The following is a 26,288-nucleotide window of genomic DNA, read 5'->3' as shown; positions in this document are numbered from 1 at the left end:
CGGGATAGGGCGAGATTGCCATTGACACGGCCAAAGTCGACGAAACCACCAGCAGCGCTGATTCTTGCTTTTTCACTACTTGAATGTTAAGAAAAGAACCAAGAAGATATTGGCCGTAAATCCACAAGGGAGCAACACACCTTCATTCTGAGGCTTATGGTCAAAGGAAGAGTGGCTTCGCACGTCCTTTCACACCCAAAACAGACCGGGAGTCACCAGCATTGGCCTGCAAGCATGTTAGTGGTTAGCCCTTGTTGTCAATGACAGAGGTGGCAGGCGATCAGGAGAGCACGTACAACTCTGATTTTATCGTTTGAGACAATAGCGACAGCCGCGGTACAGCCAGAGACTTCTTCTTCGTGTTTGGGGTCTAAGAAGCCAGTCACACCTAGTCAGCTCAAGTTTGCATATGCGCATGGACAATGGGGCTCACCCTCCAGAACAGCTCGGTCGGTTGCCAGAAACCCGTCTTTCAGGGCTTGTTCTATGTCACCGCGAGCAAACGCCTCCTGCGCTGCAACAATCCTTGACACGTTCTGCCCTGCATACAAAGCCATCTGCTCCCCGCCATGCCCGTCGAAGACGCCAAAGAAAGCCATACGTTTGCTGGGGTTCGTTGCATGATTGTCTTTGTTTAGATATGCGCCTTGAAGGTCAAGCACAGCAGAATGGGCATCCTCCATGCTGACGCGCCATCCCTGCATGGCAGAGAGGCCGTAGATCACGCACTCGTCACATCCTTCCTCGGAGATCTGTCAAGAAGCCAACGCGTCAGTGATGTTCCATATCATTATCATCATCAACAACAAATGCCATGGGCTGTAGTTGAAACAAGCAGAGGAGAACAACCAAAACCGGCCACAGTGCAAAGCCGCACATCAGCCCCGCTTAGTCGTCCCTCTGAAGCCGAAGGACACAACAAGCGACTTTCTTTCAGTTGTTCTTGTAACGACGGGCAGACAGAACGCAGCTTACCTTCTCAACCACCGGTTCACTTAAAGTCTGTCCCATGCTTCAGGTGTTGGTGAGTTCAGGCTGGATTTGTTTGTGGTGTGGGTTGCAGGTGTCGGCTTGCAAACTCGATTGAGGGGGAGAACAACACAACGGAGAGGAGAGTGATTGAGCGGGCGGGAGACGCGATCGGATGCAGAAGCAAGAGTTGCGTGAGGACGCGGCGGATGTGTTGTTCTGGCAGAGTTTTGAAGCAGAGGTGGTGTCGGTGGATGGGGGCAGAGGCAGAGTGTGAGATGGAAGATCCAAAGTGGGCTGTTCGGCGGGAGCAGCCTGGGGCGATCCAGGCGGCTACGAGAGTGGTGCCGGGACTGCTGCTGGGCCCGTCTGCTGCTGCTTCCAGGGACTAAACGACTTCGCTCCTTGAATTGTGCTTTGGACGGTCAAAGGCCAGGGGTGTTGGAGATGGAGGTCGCGTGTTGGAAGTTCGATGCGAGAAATGACGAAAAAAGCTTCACGCAAAGATCTTACGGCCTGCCGTGGGAGTTTAGTTTGGACGCCGCCATGCCCATGACCACCGCAAAAAGCCTAATTTATGCTCCCTAGACAGACCCGAGCAGCGATAGCGATACTCTTCATCTACGACGGACTACGCGCTGCTGGTGAAGTGCGAGATCCAGGCGTCGCAACCACTGCGCTGCTGCACCACGGCTCGTGGCCCTCTGGTTTCTTCACACCACGCCATGCAAAACAAGCTGGAGACTCGAGATTAAGCTCAGATCGCGTTTGGGGTAATGACTGTGACTTGTCCCCATCGCTGGCAGTGGATCTGGACACACCCGATGTCCTGCACACGGTTACATAGTTACATATCAAAAGCCAGACTGAGGAGGGAGCGCCGTCGTCGAAACCGTGCCTGTTGAAAAACGCCTTGCCTTGACGCAAAACAAAACGCATGAGACTAGCCTTGACAGCCCTCTTCCCCGCTGCAAGTCTGCTCGCTTTGGCCCAATGATGATCGCGTCCCCCAAGCGGCCAGTTGCACGGCGCTCCTGAGCTTGACAGGCTGCAATCTGGATCATCCTCTGCGCCACGGGACCAGGTGAAAATTTTTCATCCCCAAGGGCGCTAACTAACTTCACTAAACCGGACACTCTCGCCCCTCTACGTCCCGATACACACCAAGGTACACATATCCAACCTGGAGTTGGTCAAGGCTTCGGATCCCTAACAGTTTATTCACAGGGCTTAACAAACCTTGTTTCGGCATTTTAGACTCAATTTCCGGCTTTGAGCACACTGTGGCGACTCTAACCAACCGCTGTTTCGTCAACCTGGCAGGGGTTGGCTTGATATCAATAACCAAGGAATTGGTGTTGGAGGCACCGAATTGGGCTCAATCCAACTGCACTGAGCTTGTCAATCTATTCCTGCAGCTCATGGAGCTACTTTGGTCGGTTCCTACCATTATTTATGTTACAATATTGCGTTTACCTGATTGTCCCGTGAGACAAGTTGCGTCGGTGATCCTTACTACCAAAGGCGTCTAGGGCCATCTTGGCCTATTCCAGAGAGGAATTCGCAACAATCACTTCTACCTACTCTAGAAGTGCTTATTTACCCTTTCATTCTCTCAGTGCCTAATGCCGTTGAGGCTTGCGGACTGTGTTGGCACTCTTCTCTACCGATGAGATAAAATTCATTTCAATTTCATTTCAGACAGCTCTGCAGTCGGGTAACTAAACTTAATTCTTCAGATACTACTTGAAGAGTTCATCTAGAGGAGTAGATGACGAGAACCATACAAAACCTTTACCACAAGGCAATCTCCAGAGATAATGTATGGAAGGGTACAAACTATATTAGCTACGTACGTTTCTCGAACGCGATTGTTTCAGGACAATGGCGTCGTTTATATCATCATCGACGAGTAGTTAAACTTTCTTCCCCGTATGATGGAGCCCTCCGTTGAAAGTGCCTCCTGTGTCCTCCTGCTTTGCTTCCTGGATGCTAAATTCCAGACATGGGCAATTGTTTGTATGTATGTGGATGTATGTGCACACATACATATTTTTATCACCGCAGTGGCTGGCTGAGGCACAAACCTGACAGGAGTTGAAGTTGATATACGCTTTGCCATTGGCATCCTAACCCCTCGCGCTATTCCTACTCACCATGAATCGCAGTTAAAGTGGCAGCAAGCTGCTGGTCAGACCCAAACCTCCCGTTCCCAACCCTAAGACTCTCAAGTATTGCATTGATAGCCTCAATTCTGCAAAGCTTCTTTGCAGCAATGCTTCCATTCTGACTGAGTTGGTTGAGTATCTGAGCTGCTGCCTCGAATTCATCCCCGTTCTCTTGAGAATCGGAGTTTGGAGCAGGCTAGACACGGCGATGATAATCGAGGCAGAGAACAGATGTTGAGTATATATATAATCAAACGTGACGGACGATCCGATTATCCAAGCTCCAGCGTCATCTTGATGCCAGTCCTTCCATTTCCATAGTAATTTTCAACCTTCTCCTTCTCCGCAAATCCACAGCGTGCATATAGTCTCCGCGCAGCCGTCCTATTCTCGTCAACCCACAAACTGCACACTCTGGCAGCCCTCCCGCCCGCAATCTTTGCTCAACATATGCCATCATTTGTGCGCCCACACCGCACCCGCGATGCGGTTCCGCGACACATAATTTATGCAGAAGCGCAGTGCCCTTCATGCGAACGTAGACCGCATAGGCGATCACGTTGGTTGTATTTTCAGTCAGAGTAGCATCCTTATTAGCCCGGGATTTTGGCCCTGTTGGCGCCGGACGGGATATCTCTGCAGGCTTTGCGTATATCACTCTGGTATTAGGCCTTTTCTTCCACAATTCCACAGGGAATTCGAATGCTTCAGACGGCGGGAATGTGCGCTTTTCGAGGCGCGTGATACGCTCAATGATGGCGGTGGCGTCCTTTTGGGGGAGTGTGTGGATATCGCCTATGACGAGCTGCGGAGGCACTGTTTGTTGTGTCATTAGACAAGGCTTTGTACGGTTCAATTGAGTTCAATCTTTGAGGCGGTGAATCGTGATTGAGAGTTCGAGGGGAAGTTTTGTGTTGTGGAAGTTTCTCAGCTGGTCGTGATCTTCAGGAACGTTTGCTGGACGGTGGGTCGCGTCTCGCTTCATTCCTCATCAACACGCAATCGCACTCCAAAAGCTCAGCCCATTCGTTTTGGAGTCTAAAGATACCCGTATTTCAGTCCTACATTTCCACAAAGGACTGCATGTGTTCCTGGATCTCCAATGCCGTCACAACAGGACGAAAAGCGCCAAGCAGCCCGGGAGGTCATCGACATTCTGCATGAGATATCTACTCTCCTGGTACGTCAAGATGTATTGATATTTCCCATGAATAAGTCGGTTATGCTGATGGACAAAACAATCAAGAATACGCATTTGGACCGCACCGAGTTATCTCTATGTGTCTCTCTGATCGAAAATGGTGTCAATCCTGAGGCACTGGCCGTGAGTCTCCCCTGGGCCTGGTTAAATGCCGAAAACCCTATTAGGCCGTGCTTTCTCTTGATGCGATCTGTTCGAGATAATGATGGAAAAGAATAAATGTGAACTAATCTGGTATTTGTTCCGGTAACAGACGGTGATCAAGGAGCTTCGAAAGGAGTCCAACCGACACCAAGTAGAGGGGAACGCTTGAGCTTTACCGGAGTGATTCGACTTCTATCTTTACAGAATGGCGTTAGTGGAGTTCCGGCGGCTATCTATTACGTTGGATGGGTTCTTACGATCTATGGATGTATGATGTTGTGTTAAGATTCTTATCCCAAGCTGGATTTATTCATTGCAACCAGTGTTATTATCATACAACTGATGAATGAACATGCACGTATATAATCAAGCAAACTGAAACTGACTTTGCGCTTGCTGGGACGTGAAAACAAAGCCCACCATAGTTAAATTCCAACTCAAATATATAAGCGTGATCGGTGGTGTCAAAAGACTACGAACTTTCCGGTGCCTTATCAGATTTCTTATCGGTTCCGCTGGGCCCTATGTCGCTCTCCGTAGCTTCTGTAGTAGCTTTGGTTGCCTTCTCAGCATCATCTGGCTTTGCATCCGACTTTTTCACCTCCTTCTCATCGTCCGTATCTCCAAGGCTGAAAGGATCATGGTCTGCGACAGGAGATGGTTCCACCGCTGCTAAAGGTTGCCATTTGCTTGCTTTCCCCAATGACTGAGCACTACGACTTTGTGTGCCTTGGCGGGAGGAGTAAGGCCCGGTGATTTCCTCAGGTGGGCCTTCTTGAAACGAAACCTTCCGGCGGTCTGGAGAGGGAGACTTGGGTTTGAACAAATCCGGATTTGCGGTAGGGCGAGGTGGACGGTTCGGGAGGGTAGCTACTTCACTTGTCAGTTTAGACACCTCAAATGTAGGCTGCCGGCCTGTTTTACCCTCATTATCTCTTAATTCTAATGTCGCAAAATCGTCACTCAAAACTTGAGGATCCGCGTCATATCGCTCGCGGTCGGCACTGCGGCGAGCCTCGCCACTTCTTCTAGGTCGGTAGCTTTGTGTCTCTGGAAATCCCTGGCCATATTGCTGGCCCTGCTGGCCCTGCTGGGTTTGTTGGTAGTACTCGTCTTCCGATTCTTCCCCGTCGAGCTTTTTCTTTAAATTTTGAACCCAGTTATTGACTCTTGTTTGAGTTTCCAGGAAGCCTTTGCGGAGGTTCTCTTTTATTATTGGAAGATCGTCTTAAAAGTTTGCGTTAGCCTCCATATCTGCAATCAATGCGCAGCCCATTCGTTTCATACCATCGATAAAGCTGTGTTCTCGATCGTCGTATAATTCATTCGGCTTTAAACCAGTTTCTTTGCGTCGTTGTGGCAAGTGCGGTTCGTGGTCCCCGGAAGACTGAGGATATCTGCGAGTCTGCTCTGCATTGTTATAATGCTCCGCAAGCTGACGAGCGTATATCTCATCTTGTTCAAGCTGTATTTGGGTGGTCGATGTCGTTGAAGGACGAGGTGGTTTCATAGGAGGAAGTTCAACTTGTGCATCCGGATCGGACATTCCTGTAGATTCTGAAATGAGTCCACTGGCAGAGCGAACCAAAAGGGCGGGCGGTGCGCACCAAGCAAGGCATGGAAAGCTCTGTCGACGTTACCACCGCTCGCAACCACAACAGCTCTCACTACAGTCGCTTCAATACCCGGAAACGCTTCTTTCAGCGTGTTCTCGGCCTCTTGCAAGGGGCTGAGCGGTCGCGGGGGTTTTGGTGGAGGGGCACCACCGGTTGGAGTTCTAGAGGCCGGTGCTGTCGACGTTACCCCAGTTTCCATAGGCTCGTCGTCAAAGTCAAGTGGACGAGCTGTGGTCGGTGACTCCGGTTTGTCAGTGTTCTTTGAAAGACGGGTCAGCACAGATTCGGCAGCAGGCAGCATTCAACACGAACTCCTCGTACCTTGGCCCCGTCAGCCATCGTCGTAAATCGACTTCAAAGAAAAGTGCCGAAGAATAAAAAAAAAGGTCAAATTCCTAGTAAATGCGCCGATTCCTCTCAACTGCGACAACAATTCAGAGGTCTTTGCTTGACGACTGATCTGGTGGTGCTGGCGGTGTTTGCAATACGAAGTTTCCTGTGGCTCAAACTCGAGTGACGCCATTCTGAGGCTGGGGTAGCCATAGTCTATTAATAAGCGATTAGAGCTGGCGGGGAATAGTTTTCCCGTAATGTTTATGTAATATTTCACCCCGTCGCTCATTGGCGTCATTTTGATAGCTTCATTGAAGATTGATATTTAAATTTACTACGGAGTATATGTGTGGTTGCTGAGTGTTGTCGGCCATGGCCGATTCAATATGAATATCCAACGGTATACCCTATTGGACTGGCCCGCGAGGATTTCAAGCTGCTCAGATGGCCGCCGATTCTGACCTTTCGGCGGGCTTCGTTGCGTCGCGGTATAAACCTCCAGCACTTCTGCCTATTGCACGGCATCGCAAAAGCTTGCTCTATGTGGTGGAAAACTACCCTGTAACGATAGTAGTGGGCCAAACCGGTAGCGGAAAGTCTACCCAATTGCCCCAGTTTCTTGATCAAGCAGGATGGTGCGCAGATGGGAAGCAGATTGCGGTCACTCAGGTGCGTTCGTTGCCGAGTTATTTTAACCGCTCTCGGGATACCTCTTTTGGCCTTTCCGTGTGAGTCGTTTGCTAATATGTATTTAGCCTCGCAGAGTGGCTGCAACGACGGTTGCAGCGCGAGTTGCGGAAGAAATGAGGTGTAACGTGGGCCAGGAAGTTGGATATTCAATTCGATTCGAGGACGTAACGTCTGCCGCAACTCGGGTTAAATTCTTGACGGATGGCCTTCTGCTGCGGGAAGCTCTTGTGGACCCGTTGCTATCTCGTTACTCTGTGATCATGGTTGACGAAGCCCATGAGCGCTCCCTGAGCACTGACATTCTTCTAGGAGTGCTCAAAAAAGTGATGAAAAAAAGGCCGGAATTACGGATTATTGTCAGCAGTGCGACTCTCCAGGCAAAGGAATTCCTACAGTTCTTCGCAGGAGACCAGGTTGATTCAGGGAATAGCAGCGATATGGGTGGTAAGGTGGGAAGGATAGTTAGTCTTGAAGGAAGAATGTATCCTGTTGATAGCCTCTTTCTGGAAAACCCGACAGAAGACTATGTTGAGAGGGCTGTCAAGACAGTGTTCGACATTCACGCAGAGGAGACTTCCGGGGACATTTTATTATTTCTGACTGGCAGAGAGGAAATTGACCTTGCAATCCAGAAGATCTCGGAGTATGCGGCTACTTTGCCTCCTCACTCCCAGGGATTACAGCCGCTACCATTATATGCTGGGCTGACTACAGAACAACAGCTTTATGTTTTTGAGCCTGCTCCTGAGAACACCCGCAAAGTTATCGTTTCCACCAATATTGCTGAAGCATCCGTGACCATTGAAGGGATTGTTTACGTTATTGATTGTGGGTATGCGAAGCTTCGCGCCTACGACCCGAATACTGGAATCGACACTCTCACGGCAGTGCCCATTTCAAAAGCATCTGCAACTCAGCGGGCCGGCCGTGCGGGTAGAACAAAACCAGGAAAGTGCTTTCGTCTGTATACCGAGCAATCATACGAATCTCTGCCAGAAACATCTGTTCCCGAAATCCAGAGGTCGAATCTTGCCCCTGTTATTCTTCAGTTGAAAGCTTTGGGAATCGATAACATTGTTCGATTCGACTTCTTTAGCGCACCCCCAGCGGAGCTAGTTATTCGAGCACTTGAGCTACTTTACTCGTTGGGAGCTCTGGACGACTATGCAAAATTAACAAAGCCACTGGGAATGCGCATGGCGGAACTCTCAGTAGAGCCTATGATGTCGAAGGTTCTATTGAACGCCTCGTCATTTGGATGCCTCAGTGAGATGCTATCTATTGCGGCTATGACAAGCCTTCAAGGCTCCGTGTGGTATCAACAAGATGATGAAAAGAAGGCGTTGGAGTCTGCCCGGAGGAAATTTGCTGCCGAAGAAGGGGATCACTTAACATATCTGAACGTGTATCAAGCGTTCGTTACGAAAGGCAAAAAAGATTCGAGGTGGTGCAGGGAGAATTCATTGAACTATAAGTCAATGCTCAAAGCTGTCAGTAATCGTGCGCAACTAAAGAGATATTTGGAACGGTTCGGCATCGAAGTCAACGAAACGCTCTCGTCGCATCGGTCTCAGGCATCTACCACTGCCGAACAGATTCAACGATGTTTGACCACCGGGTACTTTGCCCATGCCGCGAGAATGCAACCCGATGGCACTTTCAGAACCATAAGTGGAGGAATCACACTTCATGCGCATCCAAGTTCACTGATGTTTGTAAGCGATGTGCAAGAAACACTATATCCTATAGTTATTGGTACTAACCATCGGTGAATAGAATCGAAAAGCGGACTGGGTGATTTTCCATGAGATCTTGCAGACAGCCAGCAAGACGTTTATTCGGGATGTTACAAAAGTCGAGAAGTCATGGCTTCTGGAATATGCCTCAGACTATTATCGAGTGAAAGAATAAGCTGGCTTAAATGCTCGGATGGACTGAGGAATAGACTTAACAAACTTGTTGCATTTTCTTACGGTTGTAAGCTGATGCCGATTGCGTCGCCTAAACAGCTAGTTCACGCAATATAAACAAGAGAATGAAGTCAAGGCAACACAATATACTTAATTGGTTTATCCACAAGAAGCTCGAATTTCTTAGCAGACCTTCCTTGTTGAGATCGCTCATTTACTTCCCATCATTGTTGCAACCAACCCACACACTCCCACTCTTGTTATTCACGAGAAATCACAGCTTTAGAAGGGATGTCGCATCATCACCATCATCATGACGGTCACGACGGCCACAATCACGGTCATGACCATGATCACGACCATAACGATGACCTGACGCCCACATTCCAGTCGCTTTTATACAAACAGATCGATTTCGATGGGATCGTAACCCTCAACGAATCCGAGCACAAAGCCGGCGCTGCCATCGTCAAGAAGACATGGGCCCAGCGCCTAGATGAAAGCCCAGAGTTGGAGAGCGATGTGGATGAGCAATTGTTGATGTACATTCCGTACGTTCCACTGTGTCTCTTTGGCTATTGCGACTCAGCTCTACCCCGCGATCTTTACCCCTCCATCGATATCTCAGTACAACAGCGCGAATCTGCGCAGATTTTGATGCAAGAGGCCCAGGGTTAACTAATTCGATATCAATCTAGATTTACCGGCCAAGTCAAACTCCACGCCCTCCTGTTCTACGCTGCGCCCACTCCTTCCGCTCCGAAAACCATTAAGCTCTTCCGCAACCGCCCCGATCTTGACTTTTCCACCGCCAGCGACCTTCAGGCTACCCAAACCCTCACTGTTCCTCAGACCCTCACCGGATCGGATGCTGACGTCCTCGAGATTCCATTAAATCGGGCCCAGTGGAACACCACGACTTCCGTCACATTATTTTTCGAAGACAACTGGAGCGACGGGGACGAGGAAGTGACCAAGGTGGGATATATTTGGTTTCAAGGGGCATTTCATGGCCCTCAATATTGTAACCCGTTACGGTGCTGTATGAAGCTGCAGCGAACCCGAAGGACCATGTCATCATTCAAGGCGTGGGCGAAGGGGTTGGAAGGACAATCGGACAGTAGGAGGGTAGTTGATATCTGCTGATAATATTGATTAAAGGCTGGCTTTAAGAACAGGAAACTTCTATATCCCACGGCAAGTTTATGATGGACAGGCGTCAAGGAACTCATCCTTTGTATGATAGCGGAGCTTTCAACGTGTCATCGCATACCTTTTCCGCTGAGCGAGATCTCTAGCGAAAACAATTACAATTGATCCAATTAAAACGACAATATATGATAAGTATATTTCCATAGGAATGTAGTAGATGCGGACCAGAGTCATCAAAGAACTCGTTCTTTAAATGGCAACGCATATAAGATGTATCGCGACGTATGGATGTCGCGCAAAACCACGACCAATGGTAACAGTGAGATCATGACATCAAGCTGCCATAGGAACTGCACTCTCCGCTTGTGCTCTTGCCCTTTCACGGGCACGCTGCGTAGCCCTAGTTGCGGGAGTCCGTGCTCCCTCTTCTGGCAGTGCTGATGTGGGAACATCTGGGAGCTTCGCGCTGCCGCCGACTTCACGCTGAAGCTCCTCTAATTCGTCTTCTACCTCGTCTTCATCCTGATTCGACATTTGCCCACTAAGCATGAGGGTTATTTCCTAAAGAATATTAGTACCTAATTGGGAACAGGGGAAATTGGGCCTAAAAGCAACCAACCTCCTGATATGCTCTAGCCTCCTCGCTCTCGCCCATCATCTTTTCTACTGCCTCAAGACCTCCCATTTCTTTATGGATAGCTTGCAGCACTTTGGTGCCCTGGTTCAATCCAAACAAAACATCTTTTTGGACCAGCGCGAACTCCACATTCCCCGTCAGCTTCTCAAGCTGGTCGAGCTGTGCATCCGTTTTGGCAAGTAACGACTCTTGATATTTCTTTCGTCGTAGAGCTAGAAGTGCGCGCGGCCGATCACCGCGAGCGAGACATTCCCGGGCGATACTGGTTTCGCGGTCTGTTAGGACCGTTATGCGCTTCTGGTATTGTTGAAGTTTATCTCGCTGGATTTTTAGATCGAGAATCGCCCTGATACGGAATCAAAGTAAGCATTAAGGGGAATGCTTGTCTCTTAGAGAAGGGCGATAAAGGGGTTCAAAGTGGTCTGGCTGGGGCGCAAGTGTTGATGCAATTAGCGATTGCACATACCTGTCTTGCGCAGATATTTTTTGCGAGCTAGAAGCGTTTCCCATTTTACTAGCATCTCTAGCAGTTCAAACGTGCATCTTCCAGTTCAAGGAGCTGCTTTCGAGGCTCGCAGTGAATCGATGACCAACTCATCAGACTGTATTGACATTACGGTAGTTGCTGCTTATCGATAACGACACTGATGACATAATCGGTAACTTTGGAACGCGGCATGAAGATAATCCGGCATCAATACAAAGTTACCGAGCATCGATACCCGAAAATTACGACGAAATATCAATCGAAGAGAGAGTCACGGCGGAAGAGGGAAGCGGGCGCTTGCTCTGAGTACAAAATGCCACCTAGGGGCCTCGGAGGCAGACACAGTCTTGGGCATGGTATCGACAAAGAAGTGAGTCCATTGGTGAGAACTAAGGCCCGGAGATTTAACGGCTGTCACAGGTCTACCAAATAATCCGCAAGCTCGTCGATGAACAGCAATCCGAGGGGTCCGATCTACGACTTAGTGTACCTACAATTTACGATCAGATTAAGAGATCCAATTCCAGTTTGAATCGCAGACCGAAAAAGTTGCTGGAAGACAGTATTGAGCGGGTTTTGGACGTTGTGAAGGCCGATGCTGCCGACGATGACGAATCTGAATCGTTGGACGGAGACTTTGAAGGATTGGTGGAAAAGCAACAGCTTCCGGTATGCCAGTCGGATCCTTTTTGAGAATGTTGCATCCGCTGATGTTTTTTGTAGGCCCTGAATGGCGTGAACAAGAGCATCGTGGGAATGTGGAGCAGCCAGTCAAAACCGATTCCAACGCCAAAAAAGCCGGATGGCGCCGCTGAATCCTCTTCATCAATGCCTGTGACTGCGAGTAAAAGACGCCAAGCCGGTGGGGAGTCAATATCAAAACGACGCAAGGCGGAAAGCTCTATTGACCGGTCTCCGCCCACTCATGTGAGTCTCGCAGATTTGGGCGGTGTGGACGATGTGATTCAGGACCTGGAGGACCTGATAGTGCTGCCGATGACTAGGCCACAGGTGTATTCATCATCCAAAGTGCAGCCTCCCCGGGGTGTCCTGCTCCATGGGCCTCCAGGCTGTGGAAAGACATTGATTGCCAATGCATTTGCAGCGGAATTGGGTGTCCCATTTATTTCTATATCTGCTCCATCGATTGTATCCGGAATGTCCGGCGAGTCAGAGAAGGCCCTTCGGGAGCACTTTGATGAAGCGAAAAGGGCAGCCCCCTGTCTTGTCTTCATCGACGAAATTGACGCCATTACTCCTAAGCGAGAAAGTGCGCAGCGGGAGATGGAAAAGAGAATTGTTGCGCAGCTACTCACTTGTATGGACGATTTGGCTTTAGAAAAGACAGATGGGAAGCCAGTGATTGTGTTAGCGGCAACAAATCGTCCAGATAGCCTTGATCCGGCTTTGAGGAGAGGCGGCCGCTTTGATAAGGAGATTAACCTTAGTGTTCCCAGTGAGCCTGTCAGAGAACAGATCCTACGCACATTAACAAGAAATATGAACCTTGCCAATGATCTGGATTTCGCGCTGCTTGCCAAAAGAACCCCTGGATTTGTTGGCGCTGATTTGAATGATCTGGTGTCTACAGCGGGAACGGCTGCTATCAAAAGGTATCTGGAACACCTAAAGGCATTAGGGGATGAAGAGATGGACATCGAAGAGCCTCATAATAACATAAGTCCGAAAATCTTGGAGCTGCGTCGTCTAATCAAGCGTGCCCGGGAGACACCTCCGGACACGGAGTCCCAAACCGTGCACGTCTCTAATGAGGACTTCTTTGCAGCACTCCCCAAAATCCAGCCTTCCTCAAAGCGTGAAGGTTTTGCTACGATACCCGATACCACTTGGGCTGACGTGGGCGCACTTGGCGGCGTGCGAGAGGAACTTGTCACCGCGATCGTGGACCCTATCCGAACGCCTGAAATTTATGCTCAGGTCGGGATATCAGCACCCACTGGAGTTTTGCTCTGGGGTCCTCCCGGCTGCGGTAAGACACTACTGGCAAAAGCCGTCGCGAATGAATCTCGTGCCAACTTCATCAGTGTCAAGGGCCCTGAGCTTCTCAACAAATATGTTGGTGAGTCAGAACGGGCTGTTCGCCAAGTTTTTGTTCGTGCCCGGTCGTCTATCCCGTGCGTTATATTTTTTGACGAGCTTGATGCTCTTGTACCTCGACGCGATGATACACTATCAGAAGCGTCTGCACGTGTGGTAAACACCCTACTCACCGAGCTCGACGGGCTTGGTAGTGCCAGGCAGGGAATATATGTCATCGCAGCCACCAATAGGCCTGATATCATCGACCCGGCGATGTTGCGGCCTGGTCGTCTCGAGACTCTACTTTTCGTTAATTTACCTAATGAAACTGAACGAGTCGATATCCTTCGCACCTTGGTTCGCAACTTGACCGTTGAGGTCACGCCTGAAATCGAGACACTTGTACGGTCGTGTGAGGGCTTCAGTGGAGCGGACTTGGGGTCTCTACTTCGTCGTGCGGGTTACGCGGCGATTAAAAGACGTGATACGATTAAGGCGGAGGATTTTGCCGTTGCAAAGAAAGAGATCAGGCCAAGTGTTACGGATATGAAAAAGTATGATAGGCTAAGGAGAGACTGGGGAGGTGGAACTGCTGCGCAATAGCTGATGATGGCTGTACATAGAGGTTCAAGAACGGGGATATACCCATTTAGATGCTTTTGGAATATCGTATTGGTACTTTTCATTTTAGATATGGTATCTGGAGGAAATAGAGCAGAAAGAATGTAGCACCGTGCGCCGGCCTTGAATTGACAAGTATAAAAGAACAGCTATTGAACACGCTACATCCATAACCGGCACGTTCCATCCGCCCCAGCACTAACACACCAGGCTTCCCTTGGATGCCAGTCAAGGTCCAACACTCCCAAGTCACCTGTGATTTTGTGTCCTTTTAGTACTTTCAGCGGCACAATATTAGCATTACTAAGTAAGTCGCCCGTCACGCTTCCATGGAAAATTTGCAAAGAGCCATCGTCACTCGAGTCCGCAAAAAGAGGATAGTGTGGGTGGAATTTGACTTGTCGAATAGCCTTTTTGATGATATCGAAGGGGTCTTATAGGGACGATCAGAAAGATGGAGATCATGCCAGAGCAACCGTCTGTCGTAGGAGCCCAACCGATAAAGATTATCACCGCCGGAAGTGGAGGAGGAAAGTCGGATGAAATATCGAAAGAGGAAATCCACCGGGCGCCTGGACGGAGGATCTTGACAAGGGTCTGGCGCGAGAGATCATATGCACGGATGGAGCGCTGATTGGCAACGAAGAGGATGGGCTTCGAAGGGTGGAAGTGTGCAACTTGAGGCGAGCCGCCACCTTTGAGGCGTCGACGGAAAGGGTATTGCGTAAGATGTTTCGACAATGTGTGAATGGCTATAGCGAGAGAGGCGGGGGTAGATGTGCCAGGGCAAACGGTAACAAAGTAATCTCCCCGACGATGCCAAGATAACGATTTGGCGATGTAACCGAGGGGGATCACCGCATATACACCGGAGTCTGCGAGTGCTGATGAAGGGCGAGTCCATTGCAGTGAGGATGTTTTCTTTGTGCTACTTGGGCCGGTGGCTGCGGAGGCAGCATAGCCCCAACCAGCATCCAGCGCCTCAAGACTGGCAGATTCAAGCTCCGGATTAAGGATTTCTGGGACTGCCAGGTAGATACTGTCACCGGCTGATGCTGCTAGCATGACAACTTCTTTCCCTGGTCGCCAGCGCACAACATTGACGGCATCCTCGTCGCTTATCTCTGCGCTCCAGAGTTGCCGACCCGTGAGAAGCTCCCAAACACGAATCGTACCATCGTCGCCACCAGTGGCTAGCCAAACTCCGGTTGGGTCAATTTCCAAGCTTCGAACGCGACCACGATGGCCTTTGAATAATGTAGAACATGTTGTTGGAAACGGTTTAAGCTCTTCGGGACTCGGTAGTTTGGGCAGAAGAGACTCTGGATCAATATTCAACTTGCTCCGGCGGACTCTAGGCGCCAAATACAAGTCGAGACAGCGCTCGAATTTTTCCTTAACAAACCTGTCGTATCCCGGTACCTTTCGCAAAGCACTATAATCTCTTGGAAGATATTCCTTTTCTCGATCCTCTTCATCTTGGTTCTCCCATTCTTCTTTTTCTTTCTTATCTGGCAGATACTCCGGCGGCGGATGGTAACTCTCATCGTACCCTGGCGGGGGCAATTTCGGAGCCGGAATGTTCATTGGGTGATCCGGTCGTGGAGCCTCGTTAGCCCAGAGGTCGTATGTCTGGACCCCCTCTTGGGATTCATCTGCTTCTTCCGGGGGTTTATACGGAAGGATCCTGCCCTCCCTAATTGCCTTGACGAGCTTCATCACCCGCTTCGCCTCATGCTTTGAAGGCACAAACCTTCGTTTTGGTTCTGGAGCCGCGCTCAAGGGCATAATCTCCTGTTTGCTGGTGAAATACTCAATGGTCGGCTGGTAGGGGTCATAACCATCTTGCGTAACTTCATTCATCTGGAATTTCCGCAAAAGCTCCAGCTCATCCTGAGATAGTTCTAATGGCTTCCCGGTGGAAGGGTCGGTCAATCCAGTCCAACCCTTTGGAATTTCAATGCTATCCAGGAGGGCATCCAAAGCTTGGCCCTTAGCAGGTCGCATAATTCTCTTTCCATTGATATTGTAGCCGATATGAGGGTACTGATCGTAAAAGGATAACGGGATGTCTCCGATCACATTCGCCTCCTCGTCGACTTCTGAATATTCCGAATTGTCATCGGGGTTGATCTCAGGGTAGATATAGCGGTCATTGCCATTGGCATCTTTTTCGATCCGGAAATTCGGCTCATCATCCTCTGTAAATTCATCACTTCTGTCCTCGATCCTAGAGAGATTGATTCCATTTTTTGCACTTTGGTTTGGCTCCGTATCGGACGGAATTTCATCACTGTCGATTTCATTATAGTCTTCTCCCTCATCACTGCTGAAATCAGGAATCAACTCGATTTCCGAGTCGCTCGCGTCGTCGGAGTCGTCAGAATCGTTCCTATCGAGAGCTTCGAGTTCGTATTCATTTCCAGAAACAACGCTTGGATCCTCGTCGATATCCTTAGTTATCGCCTTGCGCTTCTTCGAGCCCTTTGACCTATCCATACTGAACCAATTGGGGCTGCAACCGCTTCAGCACTGCCGTCGTCTTCATTCTCGCAATCTTCGACTTTTTTTTTGAACGTCAACGGAGTTCGGAGGATCAAAAAGCCGACGGGCATCGGATCATCATTGATGCGATGCTTAGTCAGATAGATGTATCTTAACGTCCTCATTCTATGTACTCCGTACGAGGAGTTTCAATAGAGTCATTCTGATTCCAAACCCACACCTTGATGAATGGGGCTACTACTTGGGCTCAGCTTAGGGTGGGAGCACCACTTTGGTGTACGGGTGCAATCTTTCAGAGCTACAACTGTCCCTGGGTGGCTTGGGATTCCCCTTCTAAAAGTTACATGTTTGGAATTTCAAAGCAGGGATAGATAATACTCCGCGTAACTAACTATGGCTCCGGGCCCGCAAAATATAAGATCAATCCCTGCGACCCTTCCCCCTCGGGCGACCTGTTGTGTGCGCTTCAGGTTCTCTTGAATAGTTCTATTCTCTCAGAGCTGCTGACCACTCTGGAGAGGTCCAACTTCAACTATTATTGATTTTAATATCAGTAGCACTCAGCAGGCCGCGTGGCCTAATGGTTAAGGCGTTGGTTTTCGGCACCAAAGATTTGTGCGTTCGAATCGCACCGTGGTCGTTTCATCATAGTTTTTTGCCACTGGATTTCTCTAATTATCCGTAATGTATGCAAATTCGTGTATATCTGACTTGAGATCTTTTTTTTTTTCTGCAGAAGCCAGTTCAAACAGATAGCAGCACAATTCTCTTGTGACGCCTGAACTATTAGTTGGTTAGGTTTGAAACTTGGTAATCAACGGGCTACGGCTAATAATTTCTCCAGGTTCAATACATGCGTTAGTCAGCTATCGGGCCTCAAGGTAGCTGAATGAAGCTGAGGATGACGAAGAAGACTCAATAGCGAAGAAAGAGGAGGACGAAAGCGGTGTGATGGTTGTCCTGAGTTGATGTTTGCAGTTCGCCCCGCGGTCGTTTTGACGAGTTTCTATTTCGTTATCTGAGGGACTAGGCTGCGCTTTGCTGCCCCGCTGCTACTCCGTACAATGGCTGCCAATCCCACCAGCGCTGCTGCGTCCTGGTTCAATATGGCACTGTCGCATCCAAGTTCCAAAACACATGGGGCGGGCGATGCGCCAAAACGGCACGCGGCTTGCGATGAGTGCAGTAAGTCAGTTGGATTTTGACCATGCGTCGGCGTGTTTCTGCGGCGTGCCAACACGTTTGATTCTAGGACAGCGCAAATTAAAATGCTCGGGAGAGCCGACAGGATGTAGCCGCTGTGTGCGACAGTCACTGTTTTGTCATTATTCCATCCAGAAGCAAATGGGACGGCCTCCTAAAAGAAAGCGGGTTGATGAGAGCAAACAGTCGGTATCAATCCAGACTCCGGATGAGGGTGCGATCACGGATCTGTTGCCGATTTTCGAGGGCATCCCAGACCCGGTGGCCGCGCTGGAGGCTTCTAACATGTGTCCTGCGATCTACAAGTCCTTTATGAAGGATCAATATGACTTGAAAGCCGGGCCATTTGTGACGAATGGGCCGATATTCGAGTATGAAGCCCTTCCGCCAGAGCAGATATCAGAGTGGAAGCCGCAAGATCCGGACTACTCGCAAATAAACACTTCAGTTTTGCTTCAGTCTCCAGAGTATCATGCCATAGATACCAGTTTTCCCGCGCCTTCCACTCATACAACGAACCAGTGCTCCTGTCTCTCGTACCTCTATTTATGTCTCAGTTCTATATCGACTCTGTCGTCCTTCCCGCTGTCAGTCCACTCATTAACAACATTATACAATGCAGCCCGCACCGCGAAATCCGTGATCCACTGTCAGATATGTCCCAAGGCCTTCAACACGTCAATGCAAAACCTTATGCTCTTAGGTACGCTTCTAAACGTGACCGCCGACGGATGGTTCCTTGTCTCCGGCAAAGATCCTGAGCTCCTAGGAAAAGAGTGCGTTGACCTTTCATATATTGCCTCACTGCCCACGGACCCAGAGTTACGCCAGCAACACTGGAAAAGCTGGTTACGGGGCGTCGTCAAACATGCTGTGATTGGAAGCAGTGTGCCGCCGATTGTCCACGCTGCCCAGACTCAATGCCTTGAAACGCCGAGCCTGCTCTCTTTGATTGAAGACCTGGAGGAGAGGCAGCGAAAACGGCATGAGGCGCTTGCGGCAGATGCAATGGCTGCGGGCGGTCAGCCTCAGTCTGGGCATGGTGATGAACAGGATTATTTTTGTATGAGGGTTGTGGGGAGCGCAAGGCTGGTTATCGCACGGTTTAATTTTGATGAGGAATAATTGGCATCGACTTATGATTTATAGAAGGCTGGAATGGGGGAAAATTCGTCAAAAATGAAACTAGTTTTCAATTTCCATGCATATGTGACAATCGTCCAAGTCCAAGCACCTTATCAAAGACTGAGGAATCATCGCTATGAACGCCCGCGGCTCCATCCCATGAACGGTTGAAAAGCTGTTATACATAAAGAAAAATGCAAGGGACAAAGTTTCTAAGGATGGGTAAGCCAATGGATCGCAAGACCGAAATATTTATTCGTCATCTTCGGACTCCACGACGTATCTATTCTTCTTCCTTGCAGGAGGCGAGCCGGCCTTGGCTCCTTCAGTCTCGACGGCGGCCGCAGTTTCATCCTCGTCCAGGGCTCGTTTCGGCGACTTGTCCTTGTCGCGAGTGGTCATTTTAGATGGAGCGACAATCTCGTCATCGGTCTCGCCCTCAGCTTCAAGGTTATCATCTTCGTCAAGGATTTCTTCCTCGTCTCCCTCATCCTCTTCGATCTCGACCTCCTCGTCGCTGCGAACTAGGAAACCATCATCCTCATCATATTCGTCTTCACGAGTCCGGCCTCTACGACCGTACTCATCCTCGTCATCCGAATAAATCTCTCCGCGACGGTTGGTCCTACGCTTGGGTTTCTTGCCACCACGTCCGCGTGCGGCGAGCGTATCATCGCCTTCCAAGCCGGCGATTGTGAGACCAGCTCCTCCAGTTCTCCCGGGCAGACCAACGCGCCTCCCGCGATCCAGATCGCGATCTGCAGCAAGTTGTCGTCTTCGGGCTTCGCGGAGTTTCTCGCGCTCGGCTTGCTCTGCCTGCTTCTTGGCGAGTTCCGGGTCAACTTTGACGTCGATCATAGCCACCGTACCGTCTGGATTCTTTCCGCTGGTTCTAGTCGCAGCCGCTAGAGATTCTTGTAGTCTTTGAACAGCATCATCTGTCTCGATAGTGGTGGGAAGAATGGCAAGTTGTCCAGTGAGATGCGAAGTAAGACGGATAACGGATGAGGCTTCTGCAGCAGCCCCCAAGTAGACATGAGAGTCCAGTTCTGAGTCGTAATCATTAAGCTTCGTAGATGTATTTGATCGTGCAAGTGGCTTTAGAGACATCCGGTATTGCTCTGTGGGGTTTGAGGCGAGTTGAAGTGTCAAGGAACCGTCTGACCAACGAATGATCCGTGCATTGGACTGGATGGTCTCCCCATCCTTGGGGTCATAACGCCAGCAAAGAGAAGTCGAAGCTGATGAAAACGGCGGTGCAACATATGTCTCCGGATTGAAATCTTCGGATTCGATAGAGAGGAAATTAGGCATGTTTAGGGTGTAGATCTAGAAGCAATCCACAAGTTAGCGAGCGAGTCCACAAAATTGCACGCGAGTGGGAGAACCAACCTGCCCATCTGTAGACTCTGGCTCCGCAGTGCGACCTAAGCTGAGGTCCATAATATTGAGCATTTCAGCACCTTCGTCCTCCATCGACCCACGACGATCCCAACGGTCCTGATCGTCTCCAGAGTCCAATTCCTCATCGTCGAGATTGCGGCGACGATGACTGCGAGAGGATTAGTGCACACGATTCGATTTGCGTGGACTGGATGCTACACACTCGTTTTCATCCTCTCCTCCTTCAGAGCCAGAGCCGAAGAGATCGGCATCGTCGTTGTCCAAATCAGCTTTGTCCTCCTCTAGCGACGGTGGAGTGTTGTCGCCCGGCAAAGACTCGTTCTCAATAGTGTCTCTGACATCGTCACCGCTGTCCTTGGACAGATGTTGCGGGCTATTGCCGCCTGAAGACATTGTCTATTCTGAAATCCGAGCTCTTGGGCGATTAGGGGAGATTGGGCGTGAAATTGGGTGAAGAAGAGAGGTGCAAGTGAACAGACGCAGCGAGGAAGCAAAGGCAAATTCACAGTCCATGCGCCGAGTAAAGCAGAAGCAATTCTCCTTCAAGCTCTGCTCCCGCTGTTCAATGTTCAATCGCGCATTGATAAACCGCCTGCACGCTTCTTCCCGCACCGCCAGCCACGCTAATCCAGAATGCTCCTAGCGCAGACACCGGCGATGGTTGATCCGTGCCGGCGTTTACTTCCCCTGTGAGCTGGCTGGCCCTCCACTCAACCCTCGCTTCCCCATGGACCATCTTCTGGCATTCACTCGCTTTCTTCCATCTGTCTATTTTGCTGTTGCTGGAGGCTGAGCAGGCCCGGAGTGTCGTCTCGCTCCATCTTGCAGTCCCGTAGTGGCTTTGATCTCGACCATGGCGACGTTCTTCCAGAGCGTGTATGTTGTCCCTCACTGTCCCTCCTCTAATTGTTGCTATTGTTATTTTGGGCATCCTTATCTGAAAATCTTCCCCCGATGAAATGGGTCCTTTTCCCTATTCTTTCGTGTCTCCTCGTCCTTTTCATCTGCTCCTGATTTCTGCTGAAACCGCTAATCTCCCCCGTTTAGCCGTCAGGGATTCGGTAGGGGTGGGAACAAGAATAACAACAACAACAATAACAATAACAATCCCCCCAAAAGTGGTTCAGGCCACTCAAATCAACAGCCGGCTGCGTATGCCTCGAATCAGGCCTCGATGACGAACTCTTCGTCGGGCTCCCCGCTCGGCGCGGACAGCACTTCGAATGAGCGCCAAACTGTCAAATACTTCTTCCAAGAGAAATACGCGCCGCTCAATGTTAAGGGCAATTTCTTGACTCTTTGTGCTTGCCCAAAGAATGTCGAGCTCGGGGAGTGGCTGGCTCATCAGAGTATGTCCCCGCCAGCAAGCCTTATCCCCACCAATACTCTAACGTGAAGAAAGTCGTGGAACAGAACCGCCTTCTCCATGGCATGCTGCAAGTGGTTCAGGAGGTTAACATCCATACCGGACTTCCGATATGTAACGAGCTGACTTGCCCAACCATGTCTGCTGGGAAGTATGTCGCCCCGTCAGCCGTGATACTGGTGGATCCTATACTCACCTTGCTTGCTTTGATAGCCTCACATATACCTGGCTTGTAGACGGGAAAGCAGCTAGAATATCGGCCCCCAAATTCATCAACCGCGTTGAAAAATGGATTGTGAGCAAGATACACGACCCTGTCATGTTTCCCACCGAACAAGTGTCCGCCGCTCCTATCACCTTTGCCCTTGCCGAGTCCGCCAATGCACCTGGCGGCTTGTCTGGTCCTCCTCCCGCCAATCCGCCAATCTCAAATAACGGTACCAGTCCTACTGGAGCGGCTGGCCAAGATTGGATCGGAAAATCCAGCGGGTTTCCACCAACTTTCTACAAGGACTGCCAGGGTATCATGAAACAAATGTTTCGCTGTTACGCGCATTTATATCACGCCCATTGGGAGAATCCGTTCTGGCATATCAACAAACATGAGGTTTTGAATATGTGCTTCGTCCATTTCGTGACGGTTGCAAAATACTACAAGCTAGTCGCCGATAAAGAGATGGAGCCCATGGAGCCGTTGATTAATATTTATATCACGCAAGAGAAGATTCCGCCGGAGGCTCTTGCGGGTCACTGGGCGCAACAGCCCGCTCCTTCGTCGACTACTTCTCAAGGATAAGCATGCCACGAATTGATTACTTACGATGCGACGGGCGTTTCGTCTTTGCAGGTTTCTTCATGACTACCAACTGAATGATCTGTCTTTGCTATGTTTTGTTCCTGGGCGTTATAGCGCTTAGTTGAATCAGGGTCTACAAAAAAAGACGCTCCAGTGGATGAAGGTCACGCATGCATTTAATTACGGTGTTGTTCTGTCACTGTGGGCAAATGGGCCATGCTCCATGGTATTTACTTGATTTCTCTGTCCATCTCCATGCTGCTATGTCAACTACAGCCACGAAATAGTTTATCTTCTAGCTATAGGGATATCCTATAGAAATGATACACAATGCGCTAGTCTCGGGCCGCTTCCCCGCATTCGTTTCGAAGTCCTTGGGGTATCTTCACTTCATCTAATGAGCTACGGCCGTTCCTTGAGATTCTTATGGATCATATCCTCTTCATCGGTATGAGGTTGATACAGCAGTCGTAGACAATGAAGCTTTAAACACGGCGCGCAAAGCCCCGGCTTCTTTAGCATCGCAACCATATCGACGCGAAACCGCCTGCTCCTTCACAGAGCGCACGACAAGTTTATTCGGTTCTTATATATCCGCCACCATCTTAACAAGGCCCAGTAGCTCAGAGATATATCCCTTCCGGTTCATCATCCCCTTGCCGCTCCCTTTCTTCTGTGGGCGTTGCTGTCGAGCGTTGACGCAGCGTCCCGTTTCGCTCAGTCGGTTGATCCGCAGCCTGACCAGATACCAACGATTCACCGCTCCCCTGAATAGCCGGAGAACCAGCAGTAGGCTCCGCATCCTCAGCAGCAGCACTAATCTCCATATCATTCGTTTCCCCTCGCGGATCTGTGCCGTTGAGCTCAATCCACGACTGACCCCGCGCTTCCACCTCAGCCTTGACAAGGTCGACGCGGCTCAACATCCGTTTGATAACCTCTTCATTCTCGCCCACGGCCTCTTCGCAGACTGCGTCGCCGCCTGGAGTGGAGTCGAGGAACTGTTTCAGCTCGGCGTTGGACCGTTCGAGGTGGGAGATGGAGTTGCGGAGTTCGGAGACTTTGGCGTATAGAGAGGGGATGGTGAGGTCCTTGAGGGCGGCGGCGAATGCGGTGGGGGTAATGGGGAGGGATTCGGAGGACATTTTTGGCAATTAAATTCTTATGATGAGAATATTGAAAGAAAGAAGAAAGAATAGTGAGAAAGATTCTTTTATATTCTTAAACTATTAATAAAGTGAGGTTGTGATTCTGATGATTTGATTCAAGTAGCTGGGGGCAATCTGAGGGTTTGGACCGCGCGACCAAGAAGTCAAGTTTATGGGGAATCCATTCAGATTGAAAGCAGTGTACTTTATTAGTTAGTTAAGTTACAGAATTCTTGAAGCCGCAGGGAAAACAGGCCACTCAAGTCTAAATAGGATAGTTGCAGGCTATCAAAAATTTGACACTGCACTTCTACACTACATTTTCAGCTCATTCTGTCTCCTATCTTGGCTATGCTGAGCGTCGCCGAAGCAAGGAGCTTCAAATAAGCTAGATGAGATTGGCCATAGTCTTGAACGTCTCCATAAACCTGGCACGGATGAATTTGCAACTTCCGGCCATATGGCCGGGCTTTCCACAATTAAAACATAGTCCTTTGAGTGTCCATCCCTCATGTTACATAGTGAAAAGTATGGTATTCCTCGGATGGTCTGGAGACCAGGAACTGTATAACTAGCTAAGGTATGCTGACTAATATGCATGGAAACTATATGTGTCACAAGTGCTGTGGGTCAAAGAGTTGCTGTCCTCAGTGATCAATTGTTCGGCTTGGCTGCTCTTTGTTGTTGGTGTTTATGTTTCTTGTGTCTTTTACTCGATGCATATGATCTTGGCCCCTTTAAAGTTCTGCGACAGGTTGCACATGCCATGATACCACAATCCGGACATTTGAACGCAAAACGCCGCGTGGCTATTGAACAGTGGCTACAAACAGAGCCCTGGTCAATTTTATCCCACCAAGATCGATGGGCGCATGGTCCCTTCGTATGCTCCGTATCCCCACTCGCCATCCGAGCCCATTTCTTTGCATCTCTTTCCATTCTAGCTCTTGCTTCACGTTCTCGGGCTTCTTTTTCATTCCGAATTTCTTCATCCCTTGCTTGTCGAGCTCGCTCTTCTTGCTCAACCTTCTTTCTCATTTCTGCCATCCTAGACCTGGCCTCTCGGTAAACACGCTCTTGATGTGCCTTCCTCCTGGCTTCTTCCTCCTCGAGCCTCAGCTTCCGGATATCTTGCTCAACCGACAAAATCGTATCTTTCGCACTTTGAAGGGAAGTTTCAACTGTTCGGATACCAGCCTTCTCGCGCTCCAACATATTTTCTTTGACAGTCCGTGCTGCTATTCGTTGAAGTCGTTCAAGGTCTCGCTGCCTTTCTATGTCGTCGGTCTCGGTGGCCCCTCCAAAAAGAATTGAAGTGAAGAAACCCCACCATGTCCCTTTTCCAGCTTGCTCCCTAGTCTTTATATCTGCTTGTAGACAAGCTATTTCGGATTGCAGTTTGTTCAACGCTGCCTTCCGTCGGCGCATGTCGTCCTCCAGCCTGGTTCGCTGGGCGTTAAGATGCCGAAGCCGCGTTTCGAGCTCTGCACCTGGTTGTTTCTCATGCCCCGAACCCTGTTCGTTTGGACCGCTCCTTCTTGTGGAGTTGGTTGCAGGCGGTGCCCCGCTGCCAAATTTAGCGCGGTACTGAGCATCGTACAACTTGCGTTGAATGGGATCGATTAAGGTTGAATAAGCTTCATGAAGCTAAAGAAATTGCAAGTTAGACGAGCACTAGAACGTGGAAGTGATACAGAACTAGGGTACCAGCTGAAATTTGGCTGTTGCATCTGGATTACTGTTCTTATCAGGGTGCGTAACCATGGCTATGGTCCTGTAACTTGACTTTATCTTGTTAAGATCTGCCGTTTGTGGGACTTCAAGGACCGCATAGTAATCATGGCTGGCATTGTGGGAAGGCATGGCAGCAGTGGGGCTTAATTGTGTGAAAGTGGAGGCTCTGCGCGCTAAGCAAGGCTGTTGAAAGTAGCCTTGACGGGTCAAAACCTTCGCTCAGAGAAGGGCCAAGCAGTGTGTGGGTCACGTGATATAGGACCTGCCTATCAGTGTTCTGAGAGGTAGAAAAACAGAGAGCGTCTAAGCCTTGGTTCCCTTGGCTCTACATACGGAAGGCTGCAATTAATACCGGGCTGCGCCATGTTGTATCCTGGTGTTTCTGGAGCGTCGCGGGAGCCCTGCTGCTCGAGCAGAATGGCTAGAACAAGTAATTGATGAGTACTTGCATTAGCTCTTAGTACTCCGGGTTCGAGAACAGTTTCAAAGTGATTGTATCGGACGTATAGTGGATACATTGAGTTAAGACCATGTTCCGATGTACCGGATGGTCAGATACTTTTCATTCATTGATTTGTCAGCTCTTACTTATCTTTCTTCTTAGTGTTTAACACACAAATCTGATAGCTTAGGTAATTTAGAAATACCTATATATAGCTGGTCTTAACACCAGTACATAGATCAATCAAACAAGTTCTGTTTTATTTCAGGCATCTCTACATTTGACTAGGATTCTGCATCTTGCTTCACTTATAGTATTTGTCTGATAGTTATGAGCTCAGAAGCTTATAGATTTGCTTGTTATATTATCTGAATGTTAGAGTCTGGTGCAGAGTGGTAAAGAAGCATCAGACTTGAGAACATGTGATCAGATTCTTCAGACAACTGCCATTAGTAGAGCAAGAGAGTATATATTGCACAATCACTCCAGACCCCTCTTTTCTTCATCATATTTAGTATTTTTAAATTAGATTTATCTAGTATGACAGTTTATTAGATTCTTCTTCTTCTATTCTTGCATCTAGTCTGATATTATATT

The 26,288-nt window shown here is 49.4% G+C and overlaps 13 protein-coding genes and 1 non-coding gene across 14 annotated transcripts in view; 6 read left to right on the top strand and 8 right to left on the bottom strand.

Moving 5' to 3' along the window:
* Window positions 1-1,011, bottom strand: part of UREG_05762 (ptc2 protein) — a gene marked incomplete at both ends in the record, with an annotated part of 1,899 nt that extends 888 nt beyond the window's left edge. The window contains 5 exons of the mRNA XM_002585027.1: window positions 27-75; window positions 196-226; window positions 297-370; window positions 434-752; window positions 976-1,011. Of these exons, the coding sequence (XP_002585073.1) occupies window positions 27-75; window positions 196-226; window positions 297-370; window positions 434-752; window positions 976-1,011 (509 nt within the window). The remainder of the gene's footprint in view (window positions 1-26; window positions 76-195; window positions 227-296; window positions 371-433; window positions 753-975) is intronic.
* A 2,398-nt stretch (window positions 1,012-3,409) lies between these two features.
* UREG_05761 (uncharacterized protein) lies at window positions 3,410-3,969 on the bottom strand (the record flags this gene model as incomplete). The annotated part of the gene is made up of 2 exons (XM_002585026.1): window positions 3,410-3,542; window positions 3,617-3,969. 2 exons carry the CDS (start codon window positions 3,967-3,969, stop codon window positions 3,410-3,412), a joined length of 486 nt encoding a protein of 161 aa, XP_002585072.1.
* Window positions 3,970-4,954: 985 nt separating this feature from the next.
* On the bottom strand, window positions 4,955-6,028 carry UREG_05760 (uncharacterized protein; the record flags this gene model as incomplete). The annotated part of the gene is made up of 2 exons (XM_002585025.1): window positions 4,955-5,709; window positions 5,770-6,028. 2 exons carry the CDS (start codon window positions 6,026-6,028, stop codon window positions 4,955-4,957), a joined length of 1,014 nt encoding a protein of 337 aa, XP_002585071.1.
* An 847-nt stretch (window positions 6,029-6,875) lies between these two features.
* On the top strand, window positions 6,876-9,032 carry UREG_05759 (uncharacterized protein; the record flags this gene model as incomplete). The annotated part of the gene is made up of 3 exons (XM_002585024.1): window positions 6,876-7,100; window positions 7,187-8,836; window positions 8,898-9,032. 3 exons carry the CDS (start codon window positions 6,876-6,878, stop codon window positions 9,030-9,032), a joined length of 2,010 nt encoding a protein of 669 aa, XP_002585070.1.
* Window positions 9,033-9,322: 290 nt separating this feature from the next.
* Window positions 9,323-10,329, top strand: UREG_05758 (uncharacterized protein; the record flags this gene model as incomplete). The annotated part of the gene is made up of 3 exons (XM_002585023.1): window positions 9,323-9,582; window positions 9,730-10,009; window positions 10,210-10,329. 3 exons carry the CDS (start codon window positions 9,323-9,325, stop codon window positions 10,327-10,329), a joined length of 660 nt encoding a protein of 219 aa, XP_002585069.1.
* Window positions 10,330-10,516: 187 nt separating this feature from the next.
* On the bottom strand, window positions 10,517-11,330 carry UREG_05757 (uncharacterized protein; the record flags this gene model as incomplete). Its single annotated transcript, XM_002585022.1, has 3 exons — window positions 10,517-10,744; window positions 10,803-11,166; window positions 11,287-11,330. 3 exons carry the CDS (start codon window positions 11,328-11,330, stop codon window positions 10,517-10,519), a joined length of 636 nt encoding a protein of 211 aa, XP_002585068.1.
* A 290-nt stretch (window positions 11,331-11,620) lies between these two features.
* On the top strand, window positions 11,621-13,950 carry UREG_05756 (ribosome biogenesis ATPase RIX7; the record flags this gene model as incomplete). The annotated part of the gene is made up of 3 exons (XM_002585021.1): window positions 11,621-11,677; window positions 11,728-11,976; window positions 12,031-13,950. 3 exons carry the CDS (start codon window positions 11,621-11,623, stop codon window positions 13,948-13,950), a joined length of 2,226 nt encoding a protein of 741 aa, XP_002585067.1.
* A 372-nt stretch (window positions 13,951-14,322) lies between these two features.
* On the bottom strand, window positions 14,323-16,467 carry UREG_05755 (uncharacterized protein; the record flags this gene model as incomplete). Its single annotated transcript, XM_002585020.1, has 1 exon — window positions 14,323-16,467. One exon carries the CDS (start codon window positions 16,465-16,467, stop codon window positions 14,323-14,325), a length of 2,145 nt encoding a protein of 714 aa, XP_002585066.1.
* A 572-nt stretch (window positions 16,468-17,039) lies between these two features.
* Window positions 17,040-17,113, top strand: UREG_08020. The gene has a single exon. It is a non-coding gene; the product is annotated as a tRNA-Arg (tRNA).
* Window positions 17,114-17,537: 424 nt separating this feature from the next.
* On the top strand, window positions 17,538-18,801 carry UREG_05754 (uncharacterized protein; the record flags this gene model as incomplete). Its single annotated transcript, XM_002585019.1, has 2 exons — window positions 17,538-17,658; window positions 17,726-18,801. The coding sequence occupies 2 exons, from the start codon at window positions 17,538-17,540 to the stop codon at window positions 18,799-18,801; spliced, it is 1,197 nt and encodes a 398-aa protein (XP_002585065.1).
* A 252-nt stretch (window positions 18,802-19,053) lies between these two features.
* On the bottom strand, window positions 19,054-20,598 carry UREG_05753 (uncharacterized protein; the record flags this gene model as incomplete). Its single annotated transcript, XM_002585018.1, has 3 exons — window positions 19,054-20,130; window positions 20,194-20,353; window positions 20,408-20,598. 3 exons carry the CDS (start codon window positions 20,596-20,598, stop codon window positions 19,054-19,056), a joined length of 1,428 nt encoding a protein of 475 aa, XP_002585064.1.
* Window positions 20,599-21,379: 781 nt separating this feature from the next.
* UREG_05752 (uncharacterized protein) lies at window positions 21,380-22,367 on the top strand (the record flags this gene model as incomplete). Its single annotated transcript, XM_002585017.1, has 2 exons — window positions 21,380-21,554; window positions 21,808-22,367. The coding sequence occupies 2 exons, from the start codon at window positions 21,380-21,382 to the stop codon at window positions 22,365-22,367; spliced, it is 735 nt and encodes a 244-aa protein (XP_002585063.1).
* Window positions 22,368-22,990: 623 nt separating this feature from the next.
* On the bottom strand, window positions 22,991-23,512 carry UREG_05751 (uncharacterized protein; the record flags this gene model as incomplete). The annotated part of the gene is made up of 1 exon (XM_002585016.1): window positions 22,991-23,512. One exon carries the CDS (start codon window positions 23,510-23,512, stop codon window positions 22,991-22,993), a length of 522 nt encoding a protein of 173 aa, XP_002585062.1.
* A 657-nt stretch (window positions 23,513-24,169) lies between these two features.
* On the bottom strand, window positions 24,170-25,378 carry UREG_05750 (uncharacterized protein; the record flags this gene model as incomplete). Its single annotated transcript, XM_002585015.1, has 2 exons — window positions 24,170-25,162; window positions 25,223-25,378. The coding sequence occupies 2 exons, from the start codon at window positions 25,376-25,378 to the stop codon at window positions 24,170-24,172; spliced, it is 1,149 nt and encodes a 382-aa protein (XP_002585061.1).
* Between the last annotated feature and the right edge of the window lie 910 nt (window positions 25,379-26,288).

The sequence above is a fragment of the Uncinocarpus reesii genome, genomic scaffold (genome assembly GCF_000003515.1).
Source record: "Uncinocarpus reesii 1704 scaffold_3 genomic scaffold, whole genome shotgun sequence".
NCBI lineage: Eukaryota > Fungi > Ascomycota > Eurotiomycetes > Onygenales > Onygenaceae > Uncinocarpus > Uncinocarpus reesii.
The sequence above is the reverse complement of the archived record's forward strand: the minus strand, read 5'-3'. Positions and strand labels throughout refer to the sequence as shown.